This window comes from Callorhinus ursinus, unplaced genomic scaffold (genome assembly GCF_003265705.2).
Source record: "Callorhinus ursinus isolate GAN/ISIS: 27379988/994484 unplaced genomic scaffold, GSC_fseal_2.0 scaffold88, whole genome shotgun sequence".
Lineage (NCBI taxonomy): Eukaryota > Metazoa > Chordata > Mammalia > Carnivora > Otariidae > Callorhinus > Callorhinus ursinus.
This window is the reverse complement of record NW_027397150.1, coordinates 1,879,139-1,906,571: the sequence shown is the minus strand read 5'-3', so window position 1 is coordinate 1,906,571 and position 27,433 is coordinate 1,879,139. Positions and strand designations below refer to the sequence as shown.

Genomic DNA, 27,433 nt, shown 5'->3' with positions numbered 1-27,433 from the left:
TGAGGGGACAGTCTGTGAAAGACCACACTGGGTGATAGGACCAGTGCTCCCAGGGGTCGGCAGTGTCCCCGGAACTGACCACATTGTCTGATCTTCTTGTCAGCAAGTTGAAAATACGTGGGCCGGTTGATACTTGGGTTACATGAAATCCTAGTTGGTTGGTTGAACACACTTTCCCAGAGAGTTAAAATCACGGATCGAGGACGAATCAGAAGAAAATCTTAATTTTGAGCCTCAGGGACTATTTTTATCAAGTTTCACTTCTGACACAGGTAACAAGTTTCAGGGCTAGGTTCCTGTTTTTTCCCAAAAGCCCACAAGATACTTCAGAATCAGAGCAAAATGACAATAATAATACAATTCACAAAATAAGCGTTCAGGGGGGAAAAATGACCATATTGTAAACTTTTAAAAATGGAAAGTTATTCTAAATCCCAAGTTTACAAAAAGTTATTTTAACAACCAAACGAAAAACACTGGAAAGAGCAGAAGTGAACCTTCGGATCAGAGGTGTGCAGATCCCACCCGGGGGGGAGGGAGATCTTCCCTGCTGGCTAGTGGGGGGCCACCGGGTAAAGCCTGGCCTGACTTTCGCACAGTGTCCCCTAATCTGTGCTACGAACAGTCTCATTACTGCTAGGTAAGTCTGTTACCTGGTCAAGTAATGCGGGAAGCTGCCACTTTGGGAGACTTTGCTGGAGGGATGCTGGGAGAGACCACACCTCGGCTCCTGCCTCCCCTCCCTCTCCCCCTTTCCTGTCACATTTTCATCTCAGGCTGTGGCAAGAAGCCCCCAGTTGTTTACACCTAGAAGAACTTTCCAGCAGTCTGTCTGTAAGGATGGAATGGATTACTGGGGGGGGGGGGTGAGCTTCCGGGCCCAGGATGTGGGCCGATGGGGTCACCTGGGAGGACGATGTGGCTGGGATCCTGGATTGGTTCAGTGCGTCCTGCAGGGTCTCTCTTGGAAGAAGTTGAGGCCATGATTCCATGAATCAGATGCCTGGGAGGCTCCTTTGGAGTCATGGGAGTTCAGACTGGGGGGAGGGCAGTGAACCGGGAGGACCTGGACGGGTATGGCTGCTTAAGCCTGCTGGGGAAGGCATGATGAGCCTGTATCCCTAAGGGGGCCCCCAGCTCACCAAGGGGAAAGCTCTGGGGGGCAGACGTGCCAGATATCTTCTGGCCTCAAGTCTCTAAGGAGGTGGGTTTCATGAAGTCCAGGTTGGCGTGCGTTCAGCTCTGCACAGCCCGAGATGGGAAGGCTGGGGCAAATCCCCATTTTCTCATTGGTAAGGCAGAGCCATGCCTACTTCCCAGGGTCTCCGCCCAGGGGACCTAAGAGCTACAAAGCCTGTAGTCCAGGGTCTGGCACCCTGCAGAGTTCAGGAGGCGATCTTTCCATGCCCCCGCCTCGGGATGCCTCTCGTCCTGCCCCCCTGGGCCTGTTTCGCTGGGTCGCTGGCGCTGGGAGCTGCAGCTGGGGCGACTTGGCAGCCTCGGCCCGGGCGCACGGTCCCCTCCGCACCCTGTGGGAGGCGCCGGGGCAGGACCTGGGAGCTCGCCAGCGCAGACAGGTATTTCCAGTCGGGCCGCAGCAGAGGCGGGTGGGTGGCGGCGGGGGTGGGGCGGGGGAGGCGAGCCCGGGGCCCTCGAGCTGCGCGGATCCCCTGGGGGTCCTGTTGCCGGCCGGGCGCTTCGGCCCCGGCTCGGCGGTGGGTCCCGCGGCTCTCCCCGGCCGAGCGCGGACGGCGGGGCTCGCGGGCAGCTGGCCCGGGACGGGCGCGGGCCGGCTCCGGCCACCGGGGGCCCGGGTCCTGCGCGGCCGCCGCCCCGGCTGGCGCCTGGCGCCCGGAGCTCCGCCAGGGGGCGACCCGAGCCCGCGGCCACGCGTCCCGCCCTCCCGAAACTACAACTCCCAGGCCGCTCGGGGGTCGCGGCCGCGCCGCCCCGCCCCGCCGGTCGGCCCCCTCGGCGGCGGGCGGGGCGCGGCGGTCTCCAGGGCGACGCGGGCGCTGGGGCGCCGGGCGGGAGGCTGGCCCGCCCCCTATTGTGTGGCTGCGGGAGCCGGGCCGCGCGGCGCCGGGCAGGTGAGGGCGGGGGCGCGCCGGGGGCAGGGACGGCGGGGCTCGGGAGTCCCGGGGGCGCGGAGCAAGCGGGGGCTGGGGCACCGTGGGATTCTTTGGGTAGCAGAACTAGAGTTCTGGGGAGTGAGTGGGAATTTTGGTGGGCGGGTGGTGGGGGGTTCCCCGAGACCAGGAGGCGTCTGGAGGTAACGCGTGCGCGCGCGCGCGCGTGTGTGTGTGTGTGTGTGTGTGTTTGTCCCCGCGCGTGCGCGTCTGTGCATGGGGTGGGTCCTGGGGGGTTCCGAAAGGGAGAGTTCAGGGGTCCGGAGCAGGCGAAGGAGCAGGGAATTGGGGTGGGGTATCAGAGGAGTACTGTGGGCTGAGGCCGGAGAATTTTGGGAGGGAGATTCCAGGGAAAAGTGGGAGGATGGGGATTCTGGAGGAGACAGGAAGGGAGTTCCTTGAAGCGCGGAGGACCTGGTGCAGTTGGAGATCAGGGGTGGAAACTGGGAATTTGGGGGGACTGTGAGAAGTAGGGGTAGCTAGAATCGGAGCACTTGCTGGGGAGACCCGACAGGTGAGGACATGGTGGGGGGTGTGGGCAGAGGAGTAAGAAGATGTAGGAAAAGCAGAGGAATTCCGGGGGAAACCCGGGAGGGAGCCGGGGTTCCTATCCACTTGGAAATGATGTCAGGGAAGAATGGGAGAGCTGTCTGGGGGCAGCGGGAAGCAAGGGGGAATGTTTGCTGGTGAGTTGTCAGGAGTTCCATACCCGGGGCCCCCAAGTAGAAGCCGGGGTCAGGCTGAGGGACTTGGAGGATGGTTTAGGGCCAGTCCAGGACTGGGAGACCAGGAGTGGGGTGGAGACCACAGAGCAAAGTCCAACTGGGTTTGCGGGGCCCACCCAAGGCAGCTGCACCCCTGCCCCCAGCCCACTGTGATTACCCTAGATGCTCTGGGGCTGGAGCGGCCAGGGTTCCTACCTTCCGTGCCCCAGGGCTTACTCTGTACACCCTAGGGACTCGCAGGCTTTTTGGCTTCTGGGTCTTGCCTCTAGGGTTGGGGAAGGGAAAGCCCGGCAAACCCTGGGCCCCCAGGTCACTGGAGGACAGTGAATGGGAAGCCCTGGGGTGAGGCACCTGGTTCATGGTGGAGGGCTGCCTGGCAGCATCGTGAAGGAAAAGTAGTACCAGCCGCCTGCCCCGGGACCTGCCCAGACCTGGAGGATGCTGGGGGGCGGGGGGAGCTTTCCATCGGGTGGGGGAGGCTGCCCCTCTTCTCCCAGTGCCTGACTCACTCACTGCCCAAGCAGTGTTGAGAGCCTGAGTGGAGAAAGAGATGCAAGGTCTCCAGCTTCCAGGGTTCACAGTGACTGGGGAAATGGGCAAGGAATTGTGTGTGGGGGTTCCCTGGGGGCCGCTTTGTGGGGGTTCTGATCCAGGCTTTGCCCTTCACTGGCTCGGTGCCCCTGAGCAAGCCTGCCTGGGATCCTGGGGCTCCTTATTTGTCACTGTGGGGTGGAGGTGCTGGTACCCGTTCTACCTTGCAATCTTGTTATTAGCAGCAGGACTAAGGAAGGAGCACAGAGAGGAGGCTGAACCACGGGGGCCTCTTCATCTCCCATTTTCCTGACACATCTTTTTCCAAGTGGATAGGAACCCTAGTTCCATCCCAGCCCAGCTTTCTGAGCACTTACGTAACCCCGAGTTTCCCTGGAGTTCCTCTGCCTTTCTTAAGATCTTCCTCCTCCTCTGCCCCACGCTCCCCATGTCCTCACCTGTCAGGTCTCCTCACCCGGTGCTCCCAGGCTCTTCCAGTGCTCCCACCCCGGCCCGGGGGGGCTCTTATTCCTTAGGCTGGCAGGATCTCTAGTCTCTGTGCACCTTCCCTACTCATCTGCTCTCCTCTCTCCTCCTTTGCTCTTCTCCTGGCCTTTCTGTAACTGTGGGGTTTCTTCTGGTCCTGAGTGTTGGCCAACTCTGTATGTTGCCTTGCATTTTGCATTTAGATCTGGTGGTGCTCCAGGGAGGTGTTCATCAGGTGTTATGTGAGCCAAGCCCTAATCGTCCAGAAGAGCGAGAGCTGGAACCTGCCACTGATCAGAAGGCTTTGTGGGGCTTGCTGGGCTGTGGACACCCCTGGGCCCCTCCATCTGGGCCCCCGTGGATAGGAGGGGCCGGGCAAGCAGGCAGCTGGGCTATGGTTTGGTGCCTCAGTGTGGCCATCCTCAGCCTGATCATCAGCCAGGGGGCTGACGGTGAGCTGGACTCCCTGGGCTCGGGAGCTCCCCGCTGGCCTTGGCATGGGGGACATTCCCCAGGAGGGGTAGAGGGGGAATAGGGCTGGTTCTGGAAAAGTTGAGGATTCTCTCATTCGCTTCACTAAGTCCTGGGGAGCCCTCAGAGCCACTGAGGAGCGTCCTCTCCCAGCCCTGACTGGGGTCCCCACTGTCGGCCCCACCATGCAGGTCGAGGGAAGCCTGAGGTGGTGTCAGTGGTGGGCCGGGCTGGCGAGAGTGCGGTGCTGGGCTGTGACCTGCTGCCCCCGGCTGGCCGGCCCCCGCTGCATGTCATCGAGTGGCTGCGCTTTGGATTCCTGCTTCCCATCTTCATCCAGTTCGGCCTCTACTCTCCCCGCATCGACCCTGATTATGTGGGTAAGACTTGTCCTCAGGTGGGAGGTTGGGAGGTGCTACCAACCCACCAAAGGAGGTGGGCTGGGGGGTGGAGGGCAAGACCTCTTCTTTATTCTCTGCTTCCACCGCCCCCACTGTCTCAGATGCCAGTTGGGAGGTTCTAGGCCTCTCGGGAGTGGGCTGATGGGCAGCAGGGTGGGTGGGTCTGTGACCCATCTGCTTCTCCAGTGGGGGCGCAGTCTGGTCTGAGTACAGAAGAGCATGTGCGTGGGGGAGGGGGGGTTGGTGAGGGCCCGTTTCCCTAAAGATCAGGGAATGGATGGGGCCAGGCTGGGTTCCTGCTTCAGGTGGCTCCTGTCTGGATTTAAACTGGTGTATAGGCCTCCCAGGGGCCGCCTCCTCCGCCTTCTGCGCCCCCGCTGGCTGGCTCCCTCAGACAGCTTGGTTTCCTCCTAATCCCAGATGGATCCTTAATCTGAGTGGGTTTTCTCCAGGCCTCAGGGGGCAGTGTGTGGGAGGGCCCAAGGTGGGGGCTGGGGCTCCTGGGCAAGACAGTCTTTCTGCCTTCTTTTTCCGAGGGAAACCCCGGGAAAGGCCACCTGGGCAACGTTGGTGGGGGAGGAGACCCCCACCTTTTCCCTCTTGAGTTTGAATCCTGAGAGCAGCCCTAGGATTGGCTGAGCTCTTCCTGAGAGGCAGGCTGAGCTCAGGCAGGTGCTGCCAAAGGAAGAGTTTATTTTCAAACTGGGGGCAGTTGTTGGCAAACAGCCTGGTGGGAGCATATGTGTCTACACAGGCCCTGTGAGAGCTGATGAAAGCAGGCCCCAATTAGGACAGTGGGGGAAAAACAGCTGTGCCCACCAGCCCTCCCTCCCTGCCTCTGCAGGCTGGCCTGGAGGAGTTTGGGTCCTGGGGCGGAGGCTGGGCCACTACAGAATGTTCCCTGAGTGAGGACGGGGCAGGTGCAGGTGGGGCGGTGGAGGGAGAGGGCTTTTCCTGGGGGATGTGAAACTGTCTCTCTACCCTCTGTCCTGGCTTGGAATTCCTCTGGCCGACAAGCCACTGGGTGGCTGGGAACTTTGTGACCGGAGGGTTTCCTTTCTCTCTGTTGCCCCTTGGAGTCACCCCTGGGGCAGTCACCCCTGGGGCTCTTCCTACCCTGCCCTTTGTGTCCACCACTGCCCCCAGTCTGGAGCTCCTGGTCTGGCCAGCGCTAGTCTGGGGAGTCAGGGCCCTGAGGGGAGGCCCCCTGCACCCATTAACTCTCTTACCACCTCCCAGTGTGGAAGGGGCCTCTCAGCCTTTGTGTAGGGGATGGGGGAACTGCGGTTGCTAGGCAACAGGAGGTGGAGGTTGCTAAGGACAATGCTGTCCTGTCATAAGCCCTCTGGGCAAGGGAAGGAGACATGGTCCCGGACTGTGTGTGAGGCCTGTGGCCTAGAATGTGGGAGGGACCCTGCCTGTGACCAAAGCTCCCCATCTTTGAGGACTCCAGAATCCCATCTGGTGGAGGAGCCGGGATTTACAGACGAGCACAGAGTAGGAAAGAGCAGTGTGGAACAGGCCGAGACAGCATCCGGGATGAAGGCAGCGACTGTCAGGCACCCAGCACAGAGCCCGCACGGGGTGCCTTCGGGGCCCCAGAGCCCAGAGGGATGGCGGCCTTGGCTTACTTATGCCAGCTCCCCGGGTGGGACCTGCTCTTCTAATCCAGGCGCCGGCTTTGGTCTTTGGTCTTTGACTTCCGTGCTGTCTTTCTTGGGAGTTTGAAGGTAGCCCGCGCGGCAGAAAGGCACGGGTTTTCTCTCTGCCCTGAGTTGTGTGGTTCAAAGCACACAACTCTCTGTTCTGTTCAGAACCCCTGCTCTCTCCAGTCATCTCCCGTTGCTACCCTCCCTGTGGTCCCTGGAAGCCCTCAGTATTCCTCTCGCTCTGTGGTCCTTGGAATATCTGGACACGGCAAGCACCATTTCCTGAACTGTGTGTATGTGAACTTGTACATGTACATGAGTGTGGGTTCTCTGCCTTCCGAGAGCTTGAGAGCAGAGTCTGGGTCTCCTGCTCTCTCTACACACCGCTGCCTGTGGGAGGTCTGGAGCCCACCAGGCTCCGGCCCTGCGGGTCCTTTCCTTTAAGTGAAATCGTAGGAGGATTGAATATGGTGCCGGTACTCAATGCCCGTGGTCCAGGTTCAGTGCTCAGTGTCCCTTCTCTCTTCTTCCTTCCTTGTAGAACTTGAGGGTCGCCATCGTGAAAAGTTGCTATCCCGTGGCACTTAGGAGAGCTCGCATGCTGGGCTGTGCAGGGCTCTGTGACGAGGCCGATTAGGGTGATGGAGGAATCCCGGAATCCCAAAGCGGGGCAGAGGGGTGTGATTATGTTAGATATTTACCTGCAAAGTCTAGGCTTATCTCCTGGGTGGGGATTTCAACACCTAGCCCATGAAGCACCGAGTCCACACACATTTTGGAGAATCCACACCCCTGGACCTCATCCTTGGAAGGAAAAAGTCCCTTGCCTAAGGTCACCAGGCCAGCCTGAACGGGATCATTGTCCTCCTCCTCCCTGACAGCACTAGGAGCACTGCAGCCTTCGATTATATTTTGGAAAGATCACCCCGGAGGTAGAAGAGAAGCAGACACACAGCATCAGAATTTCTAGTATTAGGAAGGGCCGATTAGGGGCTCTGTCTGGACGGTTGGTGCGGGCACGTGGAAGGGACTTGTCTTAGAGCTGCAGTGGTTTTGTGTAACCCCCCAAAATTTAGAAAATCTCATCCGTCCGCATCAAAGGTCAAGGTGTGGTGGACTGATGCTTGTAACAGAAGTAACAGAAGGTAGGCTCAAGGCAGGGAGACGACCTGGCGGGCTGTGGAGTAACTGAGGGGAGAGGTGCTATGGGACCACACTAAGGTGAGGATGCTAGAGAAGAAACAGATATTGAGGAGGCAGAATTTCGAAGATTTACTGAACACGTAGGTGTGGGAGGTAACGGATAGGAGTCTAGGTGGTCTCAGGTTTCTGGTAGGGCAGCTTGGTGCCTGGTGGGGCTGGCCACTGCTCGGGGCAGAGGACCTCGAGGATGTGTTACCAGGCAAGGGGCAGGGTCAAGCTTGAGTCCAGCTTCTGATTTCAAACGTTGTGCTCTTGTTCAACAATATGTGAGCACCGGCCGAGGCGCCGTGCTCCCTGAGCTCCAGCCCAGCCAGATTTGCCTTCCCTCTCTTACAGAAGAAACTGAAGCTGGCTAACTTGTCCAAGGGAGTCTCTCTGGCTCCCGAGTGCAGGCCTCTGTCACTAGGCTGCCCTGCTGGGGACACCGAAGTGGTGTGGGGGGGGTGTGTGCTGAGAGATTTGTGGGGGCGGCCTCCGTCTGAGCCTGGTGGTGTGCCGGATGCTGACTGAGGGTGGACATGTGTGTCTGCCCGTGCTGGGCTGTGTGTCTTTGTGGAGCTCCACAGGAGCTCCACCCAGCCGGGGCCTGGGTGCCCTGGGCGTGAGGGGGATGGGGTGAGGAGGCTGCTGACCTTGCTGCCTGGCTGGGCTGGACTCTGGCCACCCTAAGGCGCTTAGGCCGTTGATAATAGCCCTAAGGGATTAGGGGCTTTGGGAGGCGAGGTCTGGGTCCCTGCTCAGGGCCCCAAACACTGCTGAGGTTTCCAGGGACTGTCCTTTGGCAGGAGGAGTACTCTGGGAGCCAGACCTGGCCCCTATAAAGAGTCGTGGGGTGGGGCAGGTCCTGTAAGAATCATGGGGAGACTAAGTGTGGCTCTTAAACCCCCCTACCCCAACAGCCCTTGGAGCCCCCTGCGGTTCAGTGGAGTGTCTCGTCCACCTGCTGCCACTCTGGGTTTTTCTTTGTCTAAACTGGGTCCCAGCTGCTGAAAGGCAGAGGTGACCCGGGGCTGAATGGAGGGGTCTGCCCTCAGTGACCCCAACCCCACCGTGTCTCTCCGGGCCAGGCCCCACTTGATCAGGGTAACTGGAGGAGACTGGGCCTGTTCTTGAGCTCTGAGAATAACCAGCATGACCAGGGCCTTGGGGCTCCTTTCCCAGGGCGAATCCGGCTGCAGAAGGGGGCATCTCTCCAGATCGAGGGGCTCCGAGTGGAAGACCAGGGCTGGTACGAGTGCCGAGTGCTCTTCCTGGACCGGCACAGCCCTGAGGACGACTCGGCTAACGGCTCCTGGGTGCACCTCACAGTGAACTGTATGAAGCTGGGGGCAGGTGGTGGAGAGGGGGGAGGGCAGCATGATGGGGACCTGTGCCTGGGGGGGGTGTGGTCCCCATGCCCCACCCTTGCTGACACCCCCTTGTTTGCTAGCTCACTGTCTGCATCTTTCCCCTCCCACCCCCACGCCGGCCCTTCCAGTTCTTCAGTCTAAGTCGCAGCTGCCTGCTAGGCTCGGTTCCCGTCTTCCCTGTTCCCGCCTCTCTGGCCGGGAGGGGGGGACGGGATGGGGGTCATGGGGCCTGGAGTGAGACACAGCTCACTTACATACATAGCATGGTGTTTTCTCAAAACACCTCTTAACCCAGTACCTCATCAATTCTCTCTCAGCCCTAAGAAGGAAGGGAGGTCCTGATCACTCCTGTTTCATTGTGGAGACTGGATCATGCCACGGAGAGGGGCAAAGCAGAGTCTCCCAGAGCAGGGCCAGAGGCCACTAGCTCCCCCCGCCCAGCCCCCGGCCCGTGTGTGGCCCCTGTTGCCAACTCTCCAGGCCTGTGCAGAGATGGGCCCCGAGTGCAGCAGGGTGGGCCTGGGCTGGTGGGCTGACCTGCCGCCCTGGCCCTCGGACCCTGCTCTTTGGACTGATATCTGGTACCCCCTGGTGCCTCTCTCTCTGCAGCACCCCCTCAATTCCTGGAGACGCCTCCCCAGGTGCTGGAAGTTCGGGAACTGGAGGCTGTGACCCTGCGTTGTGTGGCCCGCGGCAGCCCACAGCCCCATGTGACTTGGAAGCTCCGAGGACAGGACCTTGGCCAGGGCCAGGGTCAGGTGCAAGTGAGTCCTGGGCTAGGCAGTGGGAGTAGTTAGAGTGTGAGGGGCAGGTGGAGGCCCCGGGGGCCCGGGGAGGGGGGCGGCTGGAGGACAGGGGCAAAGGCCATGCTGGGAGACTGGCTGGAGGAGGGGCTCTGCATTGGCTTCCTGGGCCTGGCGTGCTGCCTCCCTCTGCCGGCCAGCCTCGGGAGTGCAGGGTCTGAGGCCGGCCCGAGGGAAGGGGCGGGAGGGGAGGGGAGGCATGTGAGACCTTCCTCGTCCCCTCCTACCCTAGGTGCAGAATGGGACGCTGTGGATCCGACGGGTGGAGCGAGGCAGCTCCGGAGTCTACACCTGCCAAGCCTCCAGCACCGAGGGCAGCACCTCCCACGCCACCCAGCTGCTGGTGCTAGGTGCTGTCCGGGGGCAGGGCTGGGAATTGGGCCTGTGACCTGTGTGACCTGTGGCTGGGGGGGATGCACACAGTAGGTGTGGGGAGGGCTGTGTGGAGAGAGAGGGAGCTCCCAAAGCAGGCTGCTGCTCCAAAACCAGCATCTTAATTTTAAAAGGATCAGTGAATGGACAAGTAGATATTTAGCGCCCAGCAGTGTGGTGTGTGAGACGCCCCCCGACCCCCAATTTCCTCGTCTATATATAAGGAGGTTCAGATCTGCATTTTAGGACTATTACAAGAATTTAACCGAGCACAGTGATCAGCACTTAGTAATTCCTGCCCAAGTCCTTCTGAGGAAAGCTGAGCCCAGGGCCTGGACTCTGCTGCGGGGGAAGTCAGAGGAGCGAGCCAAGTGTCGCTCTCCTTGGTACTGGGGGCGGGCCTGCTGCCTGACTGGTACGGGCGAAGTTGGCTGGCGGCCCGAAGGCCCCAAGGAGCCTTGCCTACCCTGCTGACCTTGGGCAGCGCTCCTTACTTCTCTGCCTCTGAGCCTTCAATTTCTTCATCTGTGAAGGGGAGACAGTAATTCCTCCCACAGAAGGCGCCAGTGAGGATTAAAAGAGATGGTGAGAGGCAACGTGCTTACGCCAGCTCGGATCGCTACCTCTTAGGACTGATGCTGGCACAGCGGGGCCCAGGGAGGGGCGAGGGCGGTGGAGCAGCAGATGGGAGAGACTATGCGGCCTGGCCAGACCCTGTGGAAAGAGCGTTCTGGACAGGGTTCAGAGAGCAGAGGCCGGGCAGTGGGAATGAGGCTGGCACGGGGCAGAGCCTGCTGCCCATACTGACCTGAAAGAGTCTCTAATGGTTGGCCAGGCCGGGAGTGGTTGTGAGTTGTTGAGCAGGAGCGTTCTGTGGCCAAAGGGGGCATTTCTGCATGAATGGCCACTGGAGTGGCAGAGATGGGGGAGCCGGGGTCAGGGCTTGCTGCAGTATCTTGGGGTAAGGTATTGGGTATCCGCAGTAGGGTAGGACGCACAGAGGTGACTTCAGATGTGACAGATGAGGGATGTAAAGGGTAAGTGAGCAGAGAATAAAACCGATTCCCCCCCCAACACACACACATGCACACACACTGCATGCATGTGTGCACGCACACACAGCTTCTGAGCCCGGGAATCTGGGTGAATGGTGGTGTTCCTGGAGGGAAGGGGAGCGGGTCTGGGGAGAGAAGGAACTTTTCTCACGTACAGGGTTAGGGCCCGTTGCAGCTCCCCAAGGCCCTGTAACAGCCCCTTCTGTATTCGGAGGGCAGATCCGGGAAGAACTGCAGAAGTGACCTCAGGGTTCTGGGAGGGCTCTGGGCTGAGGCCCCTCTCTCCTCTTGTGCTCCCCCACAGGTCCCCCAGTCATCGTGGTGCCTCCCAAGAACAGCACGGTCAATGCCTCCCAGGATATTTCCTTGGCCTGCCGGGCTGAGGCGTACCCCACTAACCTCACCTATAGCTGGTTCCAGGACAGCATCAATGTATTCCACATTAGGTGGGGCTCTGGGCTGGGTGGGGGGACTGGTAGGCAGCCTTTGAGGAGCCCCTCAGCTGAGCAAGCCTGGAGCCCGGCCCATACATGCCATTTTGCAGCCGCCTGCAGCCCCGAGTGCGGATCCTGGTGGACGGCAGCCTGCGCCTGCAGGCCACCCAGCCCGATGACACGGGCCGCTACACCTGTGTGCCCAGCAACGGTCTCCTGCGCCCGCCCTCGGCCTCCGCCTACCTCACTGTGCTCTGTAAGCCTGACCCAGTTCCCTCCCCAGCCTGCTCCCCCTCCCCTGGGCCAGGCCGAGCTCCTGCCCTCCAATCTGCCACTGCTTCCCCCCCCCCCCCCCCCCCCCCAGACCCAGCCCTGGTGACAGCGATGCCTCCTGAGACACCCCTGCCCATAGGCATGCGGGGGGTGATCCGGTGCCCGGTCCGTGCCAACCCCCCACTGCTCTTTGTCAGCTGGACCAAGGATGGGCAGGCCCTACAGCTGGATAAGGTAGGGGCCGCGGGCCGGGGGACGGAAGGGCTTAGATTGGTGTTCTAGTCAGGACAGCTGGGCTGGAGTTAGCTCCGTGGAATTCAGGTCGGCCACTAGGGATACACTTCTTCCCCGGGGCTGTGTGGGCTGTCCGGAGAGCGGGAGCACCACATCCGTCCTTAAGGGGGGCACAGCCTGGATGGGGTAGGACAGCACACTCTGCTGGAAGGCCAGGGCTGGTTGAGGACAGATCAGCAGCAGCTTCTGGGACTTCGGTGATGGGCCTTGCGTGGGGCACAGACATTCCAGGCGGAAACCGGGGCCCCGAGGCAGGAAATGGTGCAGTCTGTGTAGGCCCTGACGAGCCCTCGAGTTGGGGGGGGGCGCCACAGTGCCTGTGGGGGCATGAGGCTACTGAGGAAGCTCGAGGGGCAGGTGGGGGCCAAAAGGGAGCACTGTGGATGCCAAGTGACGGTTCCCTCGTTCCCAGGCAGTCTTTGTTTGTCTTCAAAGAGCACACATTCCGTGTGGGCGACCACCCGTCCTTGAATCCCAGTGCCCCTGGGGGCTTCCGCAGGAGGACGCAGTACATTTTTGTTGAATGTTACAAAAAAAAGTCCGCAGGCAGTTGGAGCCCGTGAAGTTGTCTGAGCAGAGGTGTGATAGCTTTGGAGCTTGTTGAGTCTGTCAGTGAGTGGAGGACAGAGTGGACGCAGGGAGAGGGGTTCAGAGGCTGTTGAGACAGTGCAGGGGAGAGGTGAGGAGGTCATGGGGGTGGACGGGCTTGACGCCTAGACAGACGCCTTCCCAGAGGACCACGCCGGTGAGCGTTTGGATGGGGGAGTGAGGAGTCAGGAGTCTGTGCTTAGTAGGGACAGTGAGGCCCTTAACACAGAAATAGGGAAAGGACGGGCTTTGGGGTGGAAGATGCTGACTTTCATCATGGAATGCTGGAAAGACAGGTGGGGGATACCCCAGGCAGGCAAGGAGCCCCCTACCAGGGCTCAGCTCCAGGGGGCGCCCCGGGAAAGAGAAGTGAAGGACTGGAGTTCAGAGAGAGGTCCGGCCTGGAGGAGGAGTCCTCTGCAGGGAGGTGCCTTTCTCCTCCCTCTCCCGCCCCTGCCCAGCTGCTTTGAATAGTGGCCATCTCCTCTCCGCTTCCCTCCAGCTCCCTGGCTGGTCCCAGGGCCCGGAGGGCTCACTGATCATTGCCTTGGGGAATGAGGATGCGCTGGGAGAATACTCCTGCACACCCTACAACAGTCTCGGCACCGCAGGGCCCTCCCCGGTGACCCGCGTGCTGCTCAAGGTGAGGCTGTGGCCGGGCCAGCAGCGCTGGGCCAGGTGGCTGGGGATGCGCCCTGGCTGGCGCCGGCTGACCAGGGGGTGGGGCGGTCAGCGTGGGGAGGGGCTTCCGAGTCTGTTTCCCGCGGTGGGCACAGCCGTAGCTCCCAGACGCCGTCCCCGAGGTTTCTGCAGAGATGGTGCTGGGAGGTGGGATGGGAGGCACGCACATCCCCAAAGTAAGATCCCCCGCTGGTCCAGCTCACTAACCTTGGCCTCTCTGGAGGGGGAGGGGTGAGTAGCAGAGGGGAGGGTGAAAGTTCTGTGGAGGTTTATACGTCCCCAGAGAGGCCTCCCAGCCCCCAAGTCCTTGTGCAGCCCCCCGTTTCCCTTCAGCCCTGCGCGGAGCAGAGACTACAGGTAGGGAGATGGGGCCTGAGATGGGGTACGACCGGAGCCCCCCCAAGAGAGGAGTGTGGTCCTTAGATAGCAGGGTGAGAGGCCCCTCCCGATGCCAGATCTGGCTTGCAGGCTCCCCCAGCTTTTCTAGAACGGCCCAAGGAAGAATATTTCCAGGAAGTAGGGCGGGAGCTACTCATCCCCTGCTCAGCCCAAGGAGACCCCCCTCCTGCTATCTCTTGGGCCAAGGTAAGGCTCCCGACCCTGCTCTGCCTGCATTCACGCCCACGACGCCCCTGCTTCTCCCTGCCCCTGGTCATTCTGTGGGAAGGAGGGGGCGGTCAGGGGCAGGGTGGGGAGGACACTGGAGCTGCCCTTGGTGAGGGGTGGCTGCGTGTGTCCTCAGGGCTGACCAGTGGTTCCGTAGGTGGGCCAGGGGCTGCAGGGCCAGGCCCAGGTAGACAGCAACAGTAGCCTCATCCTGCGGCCACTGACCAAGGAGGCCCATGGGCGCTGGGAGTGCACCGCCAGCAACGCTGTGGCCCGAGTGGCCACCTCCACTCAAGTCTACGTGCTGGGTTAGTGGCTGGAGGGCCGGCCGGGGCCAGAGGAAACCGTGTGGGACAGGAGATGGGGGGGGTATTTTTGGAGGTCCAGGTGGGCATGGTGGTTGAGGGAAGCTGGGATGATAGGTAGAGGTCAGAGGCCCTGGGACTCCCCTTAGCTCTTCACCTTCCCTCAGGGCCCTGACCATCATCCCTCCCTCAATTCCCCCTCCCCAGGCACCAGCCCCCACGTTGTCACCAATGTGTCCGTGCTGCCTTTGCCCAAGGGTGCCAATGTCTCCTGGGAGCCCGGCTTTGATGGTGGCTATCTGCAGAGATTCAGTGTCTGGTATACCCCACTGTGAGTGACCTGCCCCTGCCATTCCTGTTTCCCCCCATTCCATCTGACCCTCTGCCCTTTCCTCCACCCCTCCAGCCCAGCCCTTGCCCTAACTCTGCCCTGTTTCTAGGGGATCTGAGGTGTTCAGGGCCCAGGTCCTGAGACCCCGGAAGGCTGAGGAGAGGGGACGGGTCAGATCTCTGGACTCCAAAGCTTCCTGGCCCTTCTAGTTCATGAGGTGCCCCCATTTCCTCATGTGCTCCAGGGCCAAGCGTCCTGACCGAACCCACCATGACTGGGTGTCCCTGGCAGTGCCTGTGGGGGCTGCTTACCTCCTCGTGCCAGGGCTGCAGCCCCATACCCAGTACCAGTTCAGCGTCCTAGCTCAGAACAAGCTAGGGAGTGGGCCCTTCAGCGAGATCGTCTTGTCTGCCCCTGACGGTGAGAGACCTCTGCCCTGAGAGCAGCTGACAGGGTGGGAAAGGGCTGGTAGGGAAAACCCAGATGTGGGACGAGCTGGGTGGGAGGGGTCAGAGGTGCTGGGCAGCTTGGGGTCCACAGGTGTTTGTGGAACAAGATTCAGATTCGTCTTTAGGGGCCCTGGGAGAATGGTTGGGTACGGAGGTGGGGGCAGGGGTGGTGGTGAGAGAGGGGTTGGAGGGCTGGCATGTGGGGGAATGGTCAGGGGACAGGGGAAGGGCACTGGGAGCCCTATCTCCATCATGCCTATCTGTCCTGTTCAGGGCTTCCCACCACACCAGCTGCCCCCAGGCTTCCGCCGACTGAGATGCCACCTCCCCTGTCACCTCCCCGAGGCCTGGTGGCAGTGAGGACACCCCGGGGGGTGCTCCTGCACTGGGATCCCCCGGAACTGGTCCCTGAGACGCTGGACGGCTATGTCCTGGAGGGACGGCAAGGCTCCCAGGGCTGGGAGGTGCTAGACCGGGCCGTGGCAGGCACGGAAATGCAGCTTCTGGTGCCAGGACTCATCAAGGTGTGTGGGGGAGGCAGGCACAGGGAGCTTCCTCCTCTCGGCCGTCCAGGCCCCAGCTCCAGCCCCCAAACCTCAGCCTCCCACCCTAACCTCCCAACTGCAGTCTTTCTGAATGGGGCTGGGGTGGGCGGCGCTGGCCCCTGACCCCCTTCCTGGACCCCCACCCCCAGGACGTTCTGTACGAGTTCCGCCTTGTGGCCCTCGCGGGTAGCTATGTCAGCGATCCCAGCAACACGGCCAACGTCTCCACTTCCGGTGAGAACCGGGCGGGAGGGCAGAGCGCTGGGCACGGGGGGGGGGCCTCCGAGCCCACTGTCGCGGGCACCGACCCCCTACCCCCCTCGTGGCCCCTCGCCCAGGCCTGGAGGTCTACCCCTCGCGCACACAGCTGCCCGGCCTCCTGCCCCAGCCGGTCCTGGCCGGCGTGGTGGGCGGGGTCTGCTTCCTGGGCGTGGCTGTCCTCGTGAGCATCCTGGCCGCCTGCCTGACCAACCGGCGCAGGGCAGCCCGCCGCCGCCGCAAGCGCCTCCGCCAAGGTAGGCCCCTGAGGCCGCGCCCACGGCAGGGCCCCGCCCCCCCTAGACCCCGCCCGCCGGGGGGGTGGAAGGCCCCACCCCCAAGCCCCTCCGCGCGCGGCCAGGTGCGTCCTGTCCGCCGGCACCGTCTCGGGGCGGGAGGGCTTGCTAGCAGGCGATGGCTGAGCCTCAGCGTCTGGGGCCCTGGAGGGCCTGAGTTTTGCCGGTGTCCTCTCTGGTTCTCCTGCCCGAACAGATGCGCCCCTTATCTTCTCTCCGCCCGGGAAGTCAGCTCCACAGTAAGTCCCTCCACCTGCCCTCTGCGCCCACTATCTCGGCTTCGGTGGTGGTGCCTTGGGGTGGGCTGGGAGGGGCGGAACAGAAGTGAGGACGAGGTGAGGGTGGGAGTGCAGAGGCCCCAGCTTGGGGCCTGTCCACTGTTGCCTCTCCCTTTCCTCCACCTCTCCACCACGTGAGTCCTTGTCTCTGGTACCCTCCCTAGCTCTGCTCTGTTGTGCAGCAAATGTCTCAAGGCCTGATGCTGGTTCCTGGGAGGGGGACTGGCCCCCTGCCACAGAGGCTGATCCCCTGTCCTTCCCCAGCTCCGCTCCGGGCTCGGGCAGCCCCGATAGTGTGGCGAAGCTGAAGCTCCAGGGTTCCTCAGTCCCCAGCCTGCGCCAGAGTCTGCTCTGGGGGGAGCCTGCTGGCCCCCCCAGCCCCACTCGGGATCCTCTGCCTAGTCGGGGGCCCTTACCCCTGGAGCCCATTTGCCGGGGACCGGATGGCCGCTTTGTGATGGGACCCAACGTGGGGAGCCCCCAAGAAAGGTCAGGCTCTGAGCGAGCTGAACCTCGGACCCCGGCCCAGCACCAGGCCAGGTCCTATGACTGCAGCAGCAGCCCCAGTGGGATGCCCCAGCCCCTCTGCATTGCAGACATCAGCCCTGTGGGGCCCCCTCCCGCAGCCCCACCTAGTCCTCTGCCTGGGCCAGGACCTTTGCTCCAGTACCTGAGCCTGCCCTTCTTCCGGGAGATGAATGTGGATGGGGACTGGCCCCCTTTTGAGGAGCCTGCTCCTGCTCCACCCCCAGATTACATGGATACCCGGCCCTGCCCCACCTCCTCTCTCCTTCACCCCCTGGACTCCGACACGGTGTCCCCCAGGGCAGCGCTTCCTGGGGCTGTGATGGGGGCCAGGGCCAACCCAGAGCCCCTGTACACAGCACTGGCTGACTGGACGCTGAGGGACCGGCTGCTGCCAAGCCTTCTCCCTGCCGCCCCTCGGGGCAGCCTCACCAGCCAGAGCAGCGGGCGGGGCAGTGCCTCGTTCCTTCGGCCCCCCTCTACGGCCCCCTCTGCAGGAGGCAGCTACCTCAGCCCTGCTCCGGGAGACACCAGCAGCTGGGCCAGTGGCCCTGAGAGGTGGCCCCGGAGGGAGCATGTGGTGACAGTCAGCAAGAGGTGAGGACAGTCCCTGCTCATCCCTGCCCGGGCTCCAGTTTCTGCCCAGACTTCCCCTGATGCCCTGTGCCTTCCGGGCTCCACCCCCACCCTGGGACCAGGAGAACTTGTCTCCTGTTAGAAGCTTCTGCTGAGGTCCAGGGATCTTCAGGGGACTTACGGCCCCACCTGAGCTTGGGGACTCTGGGCTGGGGCTTTTTTGGTCACCTTCAGTTCCTCCACCCAATACGGGACATTTGTCCCTTTTAACAGGAGGAACACGTCTGTGGATGAGAACTACGAGTGGGACTCCGAGTTCCCCGGGGACGTGGAATTGCTGGAGACTCTGCACCTGGGCTTGGCTGGCCCTCGCACCCGACCTGAAGCTGAGCCAGAGCTAGGTGTGAGAGCCCTCCAGAGAGGCCGTGTGGCCTTGCTGCTCCACGTTTCGCCCGTCTGGTCCCAGTCGGGCCCCGTGCCCCAGGCTTGCTCGCGCTCCCGGGCCTCATCTGCATCGGCTGGGCCTGGGCGGCTTCGTGGTGCCAGCGACCCTCAGACCTCTCCCTGTCCTTGTGCTGCCCTCCCCTTGCAGATGTGAAGACTCTGGAGGAGGGCGGCTTCCCGAGTGTGGCCCACGCTTCAGGCCCTGAAGCCCGCTGCGCTGCCCTCCGGGAGGAGTTCTTGGCTTTCCGGCGCCGCCGAGATGCCACTAGGGCCCGGTTATTGGTCTACAGACAGCCAGCCCCCCACCCTGAACAGGCCACTCTGCTGTGAAGGCTGGGTGACGGCGCACAGGCCCTGCACGTGAGGGCCCAACAAGACCCAGCTCCGGCCTGGGACGCTGCTTCTGCCCCTTTGGTGCCCAGGCATAGCCCCTGATGGTGGGCAGGGGTGGGCTTGGTATGAGATGTCTGTGCTGGGCCCCTAGAGCCTGGGGACTGGAACAGGGATCTTAGGTCTGCCCGTGTGTGTGTGTGTGTGTTGATAGTGATGGTGTTTGTGGTGTGGGTGAGGTTTTTTACAGGTGAATAAAGAAAGTCTGAAAAATGTTTCTGTGTGTCTTTTGCCTTTGAATCTGAGAGGGAGGTAGGAAAATCCCTGAACCCTTAAAAAGGAGGGGACTCTTCCTGAATGAACAGAGGTTCATTCAACATCCTTGTAGAAAGCGTTTATTGAGTGCCTACTGAGGTCAGCTACTAAGACCAGCCATTGAGTTAGATGCTGAGAAAACAAAGTTCACTAAGTCAAGCCTTTGCCCTTGGCAAGTTCCTTCTAGTCCGTGAAGCAGGCAAAGGGACAGTTACAGTGTGATGTGATAAGTTCTGTGATAAAGCTATGTGTTGCATATTGTGGTCTCACAAAGGAAGGCGTCAGCAATGAGTGCTTACAGCATGTGCTGGGACAGCGCTACCTATGGGGGGTCTTCATGGAGTCGGGGTAACAGCAATAGTGAGCAGCTGAGCCCCCACTTGTGCCAGGGATGACTTTAAGCTCCTTACACCTTACATTTTCCACCACTCTGAGGTAGGTAGAATGCCTGGCTCCATTTTCTAGACTGGGGAACTGAAGCATAGAGGCTTTAGGAATTTGTCCAGAGGTCACACAGCGGGTATGGAGTAGGGTAGGTCAGAAGTTGGTCAAAAGAGGGAAAGCACCCCAGGCAGAAGGCACAGAGGAGTGAAAACACTTGGTCTCCTGGGGACTCACTTGGTCCTGGATTGTAAGATTGGGGAAGAGGGGATGGTGAGGTGGACAGTGGACACTGGTGGTTGATGTCCTTGGAAACCAAGCTAAACCATAGCTTCTACCAAACAGGAAGAACCCCACTGTCTGATGAAGGCAGGGACTCCGCCCGAGGGGCATAGCTCAGGAGAAACCTGAAGAGGGGTGCTCCTTCCACCCCTAAACTATGCTCCTCTCCACCCTCAGACACTGAACTGCCAACCTCCTTCTCCCCTGAGGCCTCCTCCCTGACCTGGCATCTCTGAACCCTGGGTCCCAGTGCTGATCACACCCCTTGGGCCCTGGGCAAAGAGTGACCTCACTGTGAGTTCCTGCCCAGGCCTGAAGAAGGCGAGAACAGGAGCACGTGCGTGCGGGTACTGCCCTGGCCTGCAGCCCTAGCTCTGTCACACCCTAGTCACTTGGGGGGCGGGGAGGGTCTTCCTGTGCTTCCGTTTACCTAACCACCCTTTTTAAATCAAGAGGCCTCATCTCGCATAAACACGACCATGGTCTTGAGCTAACCTTCCAGGCAAAAAGCTTCCCACCAAGGCGTAAGTTTAAGAGCTCCGGGGTGGAGGCCAGTATACTGTGGCCCGGACTCCCCAGATCCTTTCGCCCAGGCGCCCGCCCACCGCCCCCCTCCCCAAAGCTCTGCCCTTCGCTCCCGCGCTGTGGCGCCTTTAAAGCCTCTGGGCGCTCGCCCCGCCCCGGGTCCGCCCCGTCCAAGGCGGGATCCCGCTGAAAACCCCCCGGCCCGGGCCGGGCGCGCCACTCGGCCCGCAGCAGCTGCCAGGAGTGTGCCGCACCGGCCCGCCAACGGTGAGCAGGGGGAGGGCGGGGGGCGCGCCCCCAGGAAGCGGGAGGCCAGCGCTGGCGACTTGCTCCCCGGATGGGGCGAGGGTCCGGCGACCGCTCTGCTCGCCCCGTGCTGTCGGGTCCTGTCCCCAAGCCCCGACCCGGCATTGCTGGGCGATGAGGTCAGCCGAGGTGGCGGGAGCACGGACGGGGCGTCCATCCAGAGCGGGGGCCGGGGGGGGGGGACTCGGCCTTCGGGGGAGAGGATCGGCGGGCGTCGGGGCTTGGCTTGGCGTGCCCCGAGGGCGGGCGCGCCCTCGGAGCTTCCCCGCGACCCTCACTTCCGGGTCCCAGGAGCACGTGCGGGAGATGCCCGCGTTCCGCGGCCCGGAGGCCGCCCTTTCCGTTCCCCTTCCCGCCGCTGTCCCGCTGGCGAGTCGGGGTCACGGGCTGGGGAGGACAGTCCCCCGACCTCGGGCTCCGGGGGCTGCCGCCCGCGCTGGCGGGCGGTGTGGGGAGGGGGCTGCTTGCGGGCGATCCTGCCCCCGCGCCCGCCGGGGCCCCCACCCCGCGCCCCCTACTGCTGGGAAAGCCGGCGGGGGCTGCGGGCGGGCGGGCTGCCCAGACCACTGCGTCACCCCAGCGGCGGGCGGTGGGTGACTCATCCGCCTGTAACGGCCCAGGGTGTGGCGAGGCGGGGCGGCGGGGCCGGACCTGCAGGACCGGAAGTGGACGGCCGCCTTCCCGGCCCTGCAGGCCCCCTGGAGCCTCCTGGAGCCCGTGCCCGGGGAGTTCTGGGGCAGCCTGGCATCTGGGAGCAGAAAGCGTGGCGGGATTGGAGGGTGGGGGTGGGGGTGGTGGAAGTCCCGGGTACGGGGAGCCCTGTGGCTTGGCTGGGCTCTCCCTAGTTCTGACTCCAGAGCACCAGTCGGAGGGACAGCTCCCCCTCTCCAGCGCCCCTCCCGATTTCTCCTTCCTCGTCCCGCGCGCGGGGAGACCTACAACCGCAGAGGAGGCCGGGGTAGCGTGGGGCTGCGGGGCCCGGCCCTGCGGGAGGCTACCGGTAGTCTTTGTCCGACTGCAGCCCCCCTCCAGCGCCCCAGCCCTCCTCTGCCCCCTGGATTGGCTTCGAATCCTTCCTTCGCCCCAGCCCTTCTCGCTCCAGGATTTTCAGGGAGCGGGCTCTCTAACTCCGAGCACACCCTCCGTTCGCAGAGCATTTCTTCTCCTGAACTATTCTTGAGCCCGCTTCTCTACCCCCAAACTTGCAACTTCCCACGCCTTCAAACGCCCTCAGCCTCCGCCGCTGCCCCCCAGAGGGATCCCTCGCACCTGCCTGCACCTGGGAACTGCCGGGGGTGGGGGGGTTGCTTTTTCCACGGAGGCCGCCTCTGGCCCCGGTGCACGGAGCCTCTTCACCACTGCATGTGTGTTGAGTGCGTGTTTCTTCCCGGTGCCCCCACCCTGCCTGGTTCCTGTGTTTGGTACACAGAAGCCATGGCAACGGCCCCACCTCACCCCTCCTCCCGCAAGCCTTGCGACTTCCTGTTTGTGCCGCTTCAGCTTTCTCTTCTGCTCGCTGACTTGATGGTGAGGGGCTGCCCCCCGGGTGGCTCCTCGGTCACAGGTGTCCACCCCCCTTGCCCTGCCTGCCCCCTCTGCACTTCACTTTGGGGGCAGGGGCCCCCACTGGCTCGTTCAGAATAGCCCTAAGCCCGATTCTGACTTGGGAAGGTCCCCTGCGAACTGTGTGCACAATGAATGGGGAGTCTCTTTGTCTTCCCCTGTGACACATCCCCGGGCCCCAGCCACCCCAGCCACCCCAGCCACCCCAGCCGGGGACCCTTGCCCTTGACATCTGCGTGGGGTGGGGCGAGGTGAGCGTCCTGCTCAGGGTCTGGGGGAGGCCTTCCCCCTTCCCGGACCATTGTAACCTTGTGGATGGGGGTGAGGGCTCCCACGGCTGCAGGCAGCTCTGGCTTGGGTAACCCCCCCCCCCCACTCCCCACCAAGTGGTTCAGCTTTTGTCTTCTCTTCGGATCCCCAGCCCTGGGCATCTCCTACACAGCTCCCCACCCCAGCAGGCACCTGGCCCTCTTCCCTTCCTTTGAGGGAGGGCTGCAGAAGGTCCCCTGGGTGTCACGAGGGTGGGCCACCCCAGCACCAGCACACCAGCCACCGCCAGTCAGCTTGCGCCTGAGAAAACCCTGCAGGCAAGCTGGCCAGGCCTCCCCTTCCCGGATCTCTGCCCCACAGCTCTGGCACCTCTGGGCTCCAGGGCAGTGGCCCCCAAGTGGAGCCGAGATGCTGCAGCTGGAGGCTGTGACACGGCCAGCTGTGTTCAGGCTCCAGAGTGGGGGCAGGGCCCCCAGCACCTTCCCGGAGCCCGGAGCTGGGGCTGGGAGGCCAAGTCTGTTCTGCCCCTGGGGTGGGGGGGGGGCGCTTCAGACTTGCTCTCCCCTACTGACCCTGGTGTCTGGGTTCATGATTCTTCTGCCCTTTCTCTCCCTGGGCCATCGTGATCCCTTGGCCTTAGGCCACTTGGCTCCAAGGAGACACAGCCCTGGGGCCCAGGGGATCCTAGTGAAACTGCTTCCAGAAGAGAGGTCTGGACATTGGGTTGGGAAAAGGGGGCTTACTGGTGGCTTCCGCCCCGTCCTCCCCCTTTCCCTCCAGGTCTCCCAGCCATGCCCCTGTGTGTCAGGGGCCCCGGGCTGAGATGGAGCGAGTGGTGGCTGAGCTGCTGGGCCTGGGCTGGCAGGAGAGAATCTTGTCCCCCTTGCTCTGCAGGCCTCGGCTGCTCTCTGCTTGCCCTCCGCCAGCCGAGAGTGTGTGCGCCTGGTGGTGTGGGTCAAGGCCCGGACCGACATTTATCTGGGCCAGTCTTCAGGCTGGGGGGAAGTGAGGGTGGGCTGCTCTTAATGAGGCATAAAAATAACTGATTTAGGGGGAGGATCCGCTGCCGGAAATGTGCTGCTGGATAAGCAGGCGTAGAAAGAAGCCGCGCTGTTGGAGTGTGGGGGAGGGGACCGGCCTGAGACCAAAGGCTGAGAGCAGGAGAGGTTTGAGGCGGCTCTGCCCCACGCCTGGCTCGTCTGCTGAGCCCCGAGGCCCACGGAGGGGGTGGCAGGATTGTGGAACCTGGGGTGTCTGGCAGAGAGCGAGACAGAGTGACTTCATCCCTTCCGTCTGACCTGGCCTGGAGCCAGGTGTGGGCAGTAGGAGTGTCTCCCCTCGCTCTCCTTGCACACAGGTGCCTGTTCTGGGGGATCCCCCGGTCTGAGCGGCAGACAGCTAGCTGGATCTCACAGTGGAAAGGGAAGCTCATCTGCAGAGGGGTGGGGACAGGGAGTGAGGTCCTGTCCCTTCTGTGGCCCTGGTTCCCCCTCCCCGCCCCCAGCATGGGTAGCATTCCTGGGACTTGTCAACAGGGTCCCGGAAGCGGGACGGAGGCAGTGAGGTGGGAGGTGGGGACAGACTGCCCCTGGGCCGGCGGTCTGGAAACCACCCACTTCTTCCCAGCACAGGTTCTCAAATGAAGTTAAATCCTCCCGTGTGTTTCCCCAACTCTCCCTCCCCTCCAAAGTTTCCCTAAAAATACCACCCACACTCCTGGGTTAGTTCCCTATTCCTGCTATAACAAATTAGTACAAATTTAGTGACTTAAAGCCACACACATTTCACATGGTGCAGTTGTCGAGACCTCAGCAGAGGTTAAAATCCTCAGCAGGGCTGCCTTCCTTCTTGTGGAGTTTAGGGGAGAACCCCTTCCCTTGCCTTTCCCAGCCTCTGGAGGCACCTGCATGGCTCTCCCCTGACTCTGCTTTCTTCTTGCTTCTCCCGCTCTGACTTGCCTGCCTCCCTCCCTCGCTTGTAAAGCCCCTCGCTGTGAGGACACTGGGCCCTCTTGGATGATCCGGCATACTCTCCCTGTGTCAAGACCCTTCGTTCTGCCCCATCTGCAAAGGCCTTTTTTGCTATGTAACATTCACAGGCTCTGGGGCTTAGGATGTAGACACCTTTGGGCGGCACCATTATTCTGCCTACCATAGCTTCTGGAAGGGGAGGTAGGATTGGTTTTGATTGCCTGGTTTCTCATGGGAAGTTCCTTTTGTCTGCGGAAATCTTTTAAGGGCCTACTCAGACCTCCTCTTCCAGGAAGCCTTCCGGGGTGCTTCTGCCCACACTCCTCTCTGCGTTTCTGTGACCTAGGGTCTGACTGCCGACTTGTACAGTAGTCACCATGGACAAGCCTTACCCTTTCCTGGGTGCTCTCTTTGTCTCTCTGTTGGCATTCTAGGACCAAGAACTTTTTTCTCTTCCACAGTCGCCAGCACAGAGAGTGGGTGCTCAGTTAAACCCAGAGGCTGACTGAGGGTGGGTGCGTCTAGTTCTCTAGCTCCTGGAAGAAGTTTCCCTAGCCCCTTTTCCTCCTCTCCCCCAGTCCTCCTCCTTCCCAGGGCTGGGGTTAGAATGACCAGTTGGCCTTTGCTAAAGCTAACCACCCCAAATGAGGGGCTGAACCCTCATTTACCCCATATTCTATTCCGGTGGGTTTTCTATTTCATTCTAGTAGTGGGGCCATTCAAATGAAGCCTAATGGCAGGACTCAGTAACAGTCCGCCTGTTGTAGGGGTGGGAGAACCCAGAGATGGCCTGTATGGACCCTTAACCCCAGAGCTCTGAGCAGTGTTATTTCAGCCCGTGCTCCGGAGTCAGGGTGAGAGTCCCCTCATTTGACAGTGGGTCCCACCCTGGGGATGTGGAGTGTGTCCCTGCAGGCTGCAGCGTGCTGACTGTGGGCCCGGCCGTGTCCTCTCCCCAGAGCTCCACAGCCACCGCTGCCCTTGGGAATGGCCAACAGGGGACCTGCCTACGGCCTGAGCCGGGAGGTGCAGCAGAAGATCGAGAAACAGTACGACGCGGACCTGGAGCAGATCCTGATCCAGTGGATCACCACCCAGTGCCGCAAGGATGTGGGCCGGCCCCAGCCTGGGCGCGAGAACTTCCAGAACTGGCTTAAGGATGGCACGGTGAGAGCTGAGCACTTCTGACTGGAAGCGCAGGGAGCAGTGGGGGGGCCGGGGGGCCCTGGACTTGTTCTGCTTCTTCCTTCTGAGCCTGGGTATCTATCCCGCAGAGGACTCACAGAGTGAAAGGGGAGGCCCTGGGGGACACAAGGAGGAATAGCTCCAAGGAAAGAACCATGGGAGGGTGTGTTCTAGAACACTCTGGGCTACACCAAAACAAATGATGTAATATATGGTGATTAACATAACAATAAAAAATTAAAAAAAAAAAGAATAGAACACTCTGGGCTCGGGCAGGAGGGGGCCCGGGGCTCACTCCAGGTAGAGTAGGAGTTGCCTTCAGGCAGGACAGGAACCTCGGGGGCTCACTGTCTCCGGGGCCAGCATGGCCTCACCTCTGCACACCTGCTGCCCTCGCCCAGGTGCTGTGTGAGCTCATCAATGGGCTGTACCCCGAGGGACAGGCCCCAGTGAAGAAGATCCAGGCCTCCACTATGGCCTTCAAGCAGATGGAGCAGATCTCTCAGTTCCTGCAGGCGGCCGAGCGCTATGGCATCAACACCACTGACATCTTCCAGACTGTGGACCTCTGGGAAGGTGGGTCAGGGCCAGGGCACTGTCACCCAGAAGACCAGAGACCCGGCCGGGCCATCTTGCCCAGGAGGAGGGGGCAGGTTTCTGGCACCCTGAGGACAAAGAGCGGTTGTGTGTGTGTATTTCATGGAGGAAGGGGCCGTGTCGGGGGGTGGGGTGGAGGAGGGTATGAGGACAAAGGGAATTAGGAAGCCAGGCTTGCTGACCTAGGTGGTAGAGGTGGGACCCTGGCCCCCAGGACCCCAGTGCTGCCGAGGCCAACACAGCCCCTCCCCCTTCCCAGGAAAGAACATGGCCTGTGTGCAGAGGACGCTGATGAACCTGGGTGGACTGGCGGTAGCCCGGGATGATGGGCTTTTCTCTGGGGATCCCAACTGGTTTCCTAAGTGAGTATGGCAGGGTGGCCCAGGCCTGTCCCTGTCCCAAGCAAACGGTCCCGCACAAGGCACTTTCCCGTCCCTCATCTCCCTGAGTCCTCGCAACTCTCCTGGGATGGCAAGGGACTGTCCCTTTTGAGACACGAAGAGGTGGCTTGAGAGAGCTCAAGGCCTCTCAAGGGCAGAGTGGACACTGGCCCCCGAGTCCCCAGCGAAGCCTTGCCCGGTCCGGGGAAGACACGCCCTGGGGCAGCCTCCAGCCTCTTCCTCACCAGCGCTCCCTTTCCACCCAGGAAGTCTAAGGAGAACCCTCGGAACTTCTCGGACAACCAGCTGCAAGAGGGCAAGAACGTCATTGGGTTGCAGATGGGCACCAACCGTGGGGCGTCCCAGGCCGGCATGACCGGCTATGGGATGCCCCGCCAGATCCTCTGATCCCACCCCAGCCCTGTTCCTGCCTTCCCACGAATGGTTAATATATATATATATATTTTTTAGCAGTGACATTCCCTGAGAGCCCCTGGGGCTCTCAGACTCCCCTCGGCCGGGGTGGGGGCCTGGCCTGGCCGGCCTTCTCTGGGGGTGTCCGATGGCAGGCTCTCCCCCGTGCTTACTAATACATTCCCTTCTTTAAACCCACCAAAACTGGACCAACGGGCCTCTTTTCTCCTGGGACCAAAATTTGGGGGCCTTGCCACCCCCTACCCTCATACCTCTTCTCTTTCCCTTTGGCTTCTTTTCCCCCTGAGCTCTGCCCTCAATCCATTCCTTGGCTGGGGGTCAGGGACCCTGCCTTCTGGCCTTGCTTCCACAAGTAGGCCTCGCCCCTAGCTGTGGCTGCAGGACTTAATTTATAGGGAGAGGCCTGTGGCGACTGCCACCCCAGCCACAGCCGGGCTGTGCTCACCACACATCAAGGCAGCCTGCGCCTGGCAGGGGCTCGCTCAGCTTCCCATTTTCCATTTCCCTTGCTGTGGCTAAGGAGTGGGGGTGAGGGGACAGGGAGGGAGGGCTGCCCACCATGGGCTGGGGCTCAAAAAACCTGAGTTTGCTGATTTCAATAAATCTCTTGTCTTTTTTGGATGGTCTCTGGCTGTGTCTGGGGCCATGAGCCCTCCACTGGGAAGGGAGGAATGTGGGGGGCAGTACCGTGACTGGTGGTGCGGGAGAGAGGGCTTTCAGATGAAAGGCTGCAGTCCTCACACCCATTTTCCGAGTTCCTTCCCTCTCCTCTTCCTCCCCGGCTTTAAGGGAGGGGAGGGTGGCTTGAGGACAGTTGCCGTTGGGCCAGGGGCCGTA

General features: G+C 61.7%; 2 protein-coding genes across 2 annotated transcripts; both read left to right on the top strand.

Moving 5' to 3' along the window:
- Positions 1 to 2,707: 2,707 nt before the first annotated feature.
- On the top strand, positions 2,708 to 18,664 carry IGSF9 (immunoglobulin superfamily member 9). The gene is made up of 21 exons (XM_025860720.2): positions 2,708 to 2,815; positions 4,075 to 4,323; positions 4,534 to 4,722; positions 8,757 to 8,909; positions 9,554 to 9,708; positions 9,980 to 10,097; positions 11,479 to 11,620; positions 11,719 to 11,864; positions 11,973 to 12,115; positions 13,266 to 13,406; positions 13,913 to 14,029; positions 14,208 to 14,358; positions 14,563 to 14,686; positions 14,931 to 15,106; positions 15,409 to 15,659; positions 15,830 to 15,914; positions 16,019 to 16,195; positions 16,431 to 16,473; positions 16,777 to 17,634; positions 17,887 to 18,014; positions 18,206 to 18,664. The coding sequence occupies exons 1-21, from the start codon at positions 2,767 to 2,769 to the stop codon at positions 18,385 to 18,387; spliced, it is 3,777 nt and encodes a 1,258-aa protein (XP_025716505.2). The 5' UTR covers positions 2,708 to 2,766; the 3' UTR covers positions 18,388 to 18,664.
- Positions 18,665 to 20,043: 1,379 nt separating this feature from the next.
- TAGLN2 (transgelin 2) lies at positions 20,044 to 27,213 on the top strand. The gene is made up of 5 exons (XM_025860719.2): positions 20,044 to 20,157; positions 24,959 to 25,166; positions 25,586 to 25,760; positions 26,041 to 26,143; positions 26,428 to 27,213. The coding sequence occupies exons 2-5, from the start codon at positions 24,987 to 24,989 to the stop codon at positions 26,567 to 26,569; spliced, it is 600 nt and encodes a 199-aa protein (XP_025716504.1). The 5' UTR covers positions 20,044 to 20,157; positions 24,959 to 24,986; the 3' UTR covers positions 26,570 to 27,213.
- The last annotated feature ends 220 nt before the right edge of the window (positions 27,214 to 27,433 follow it).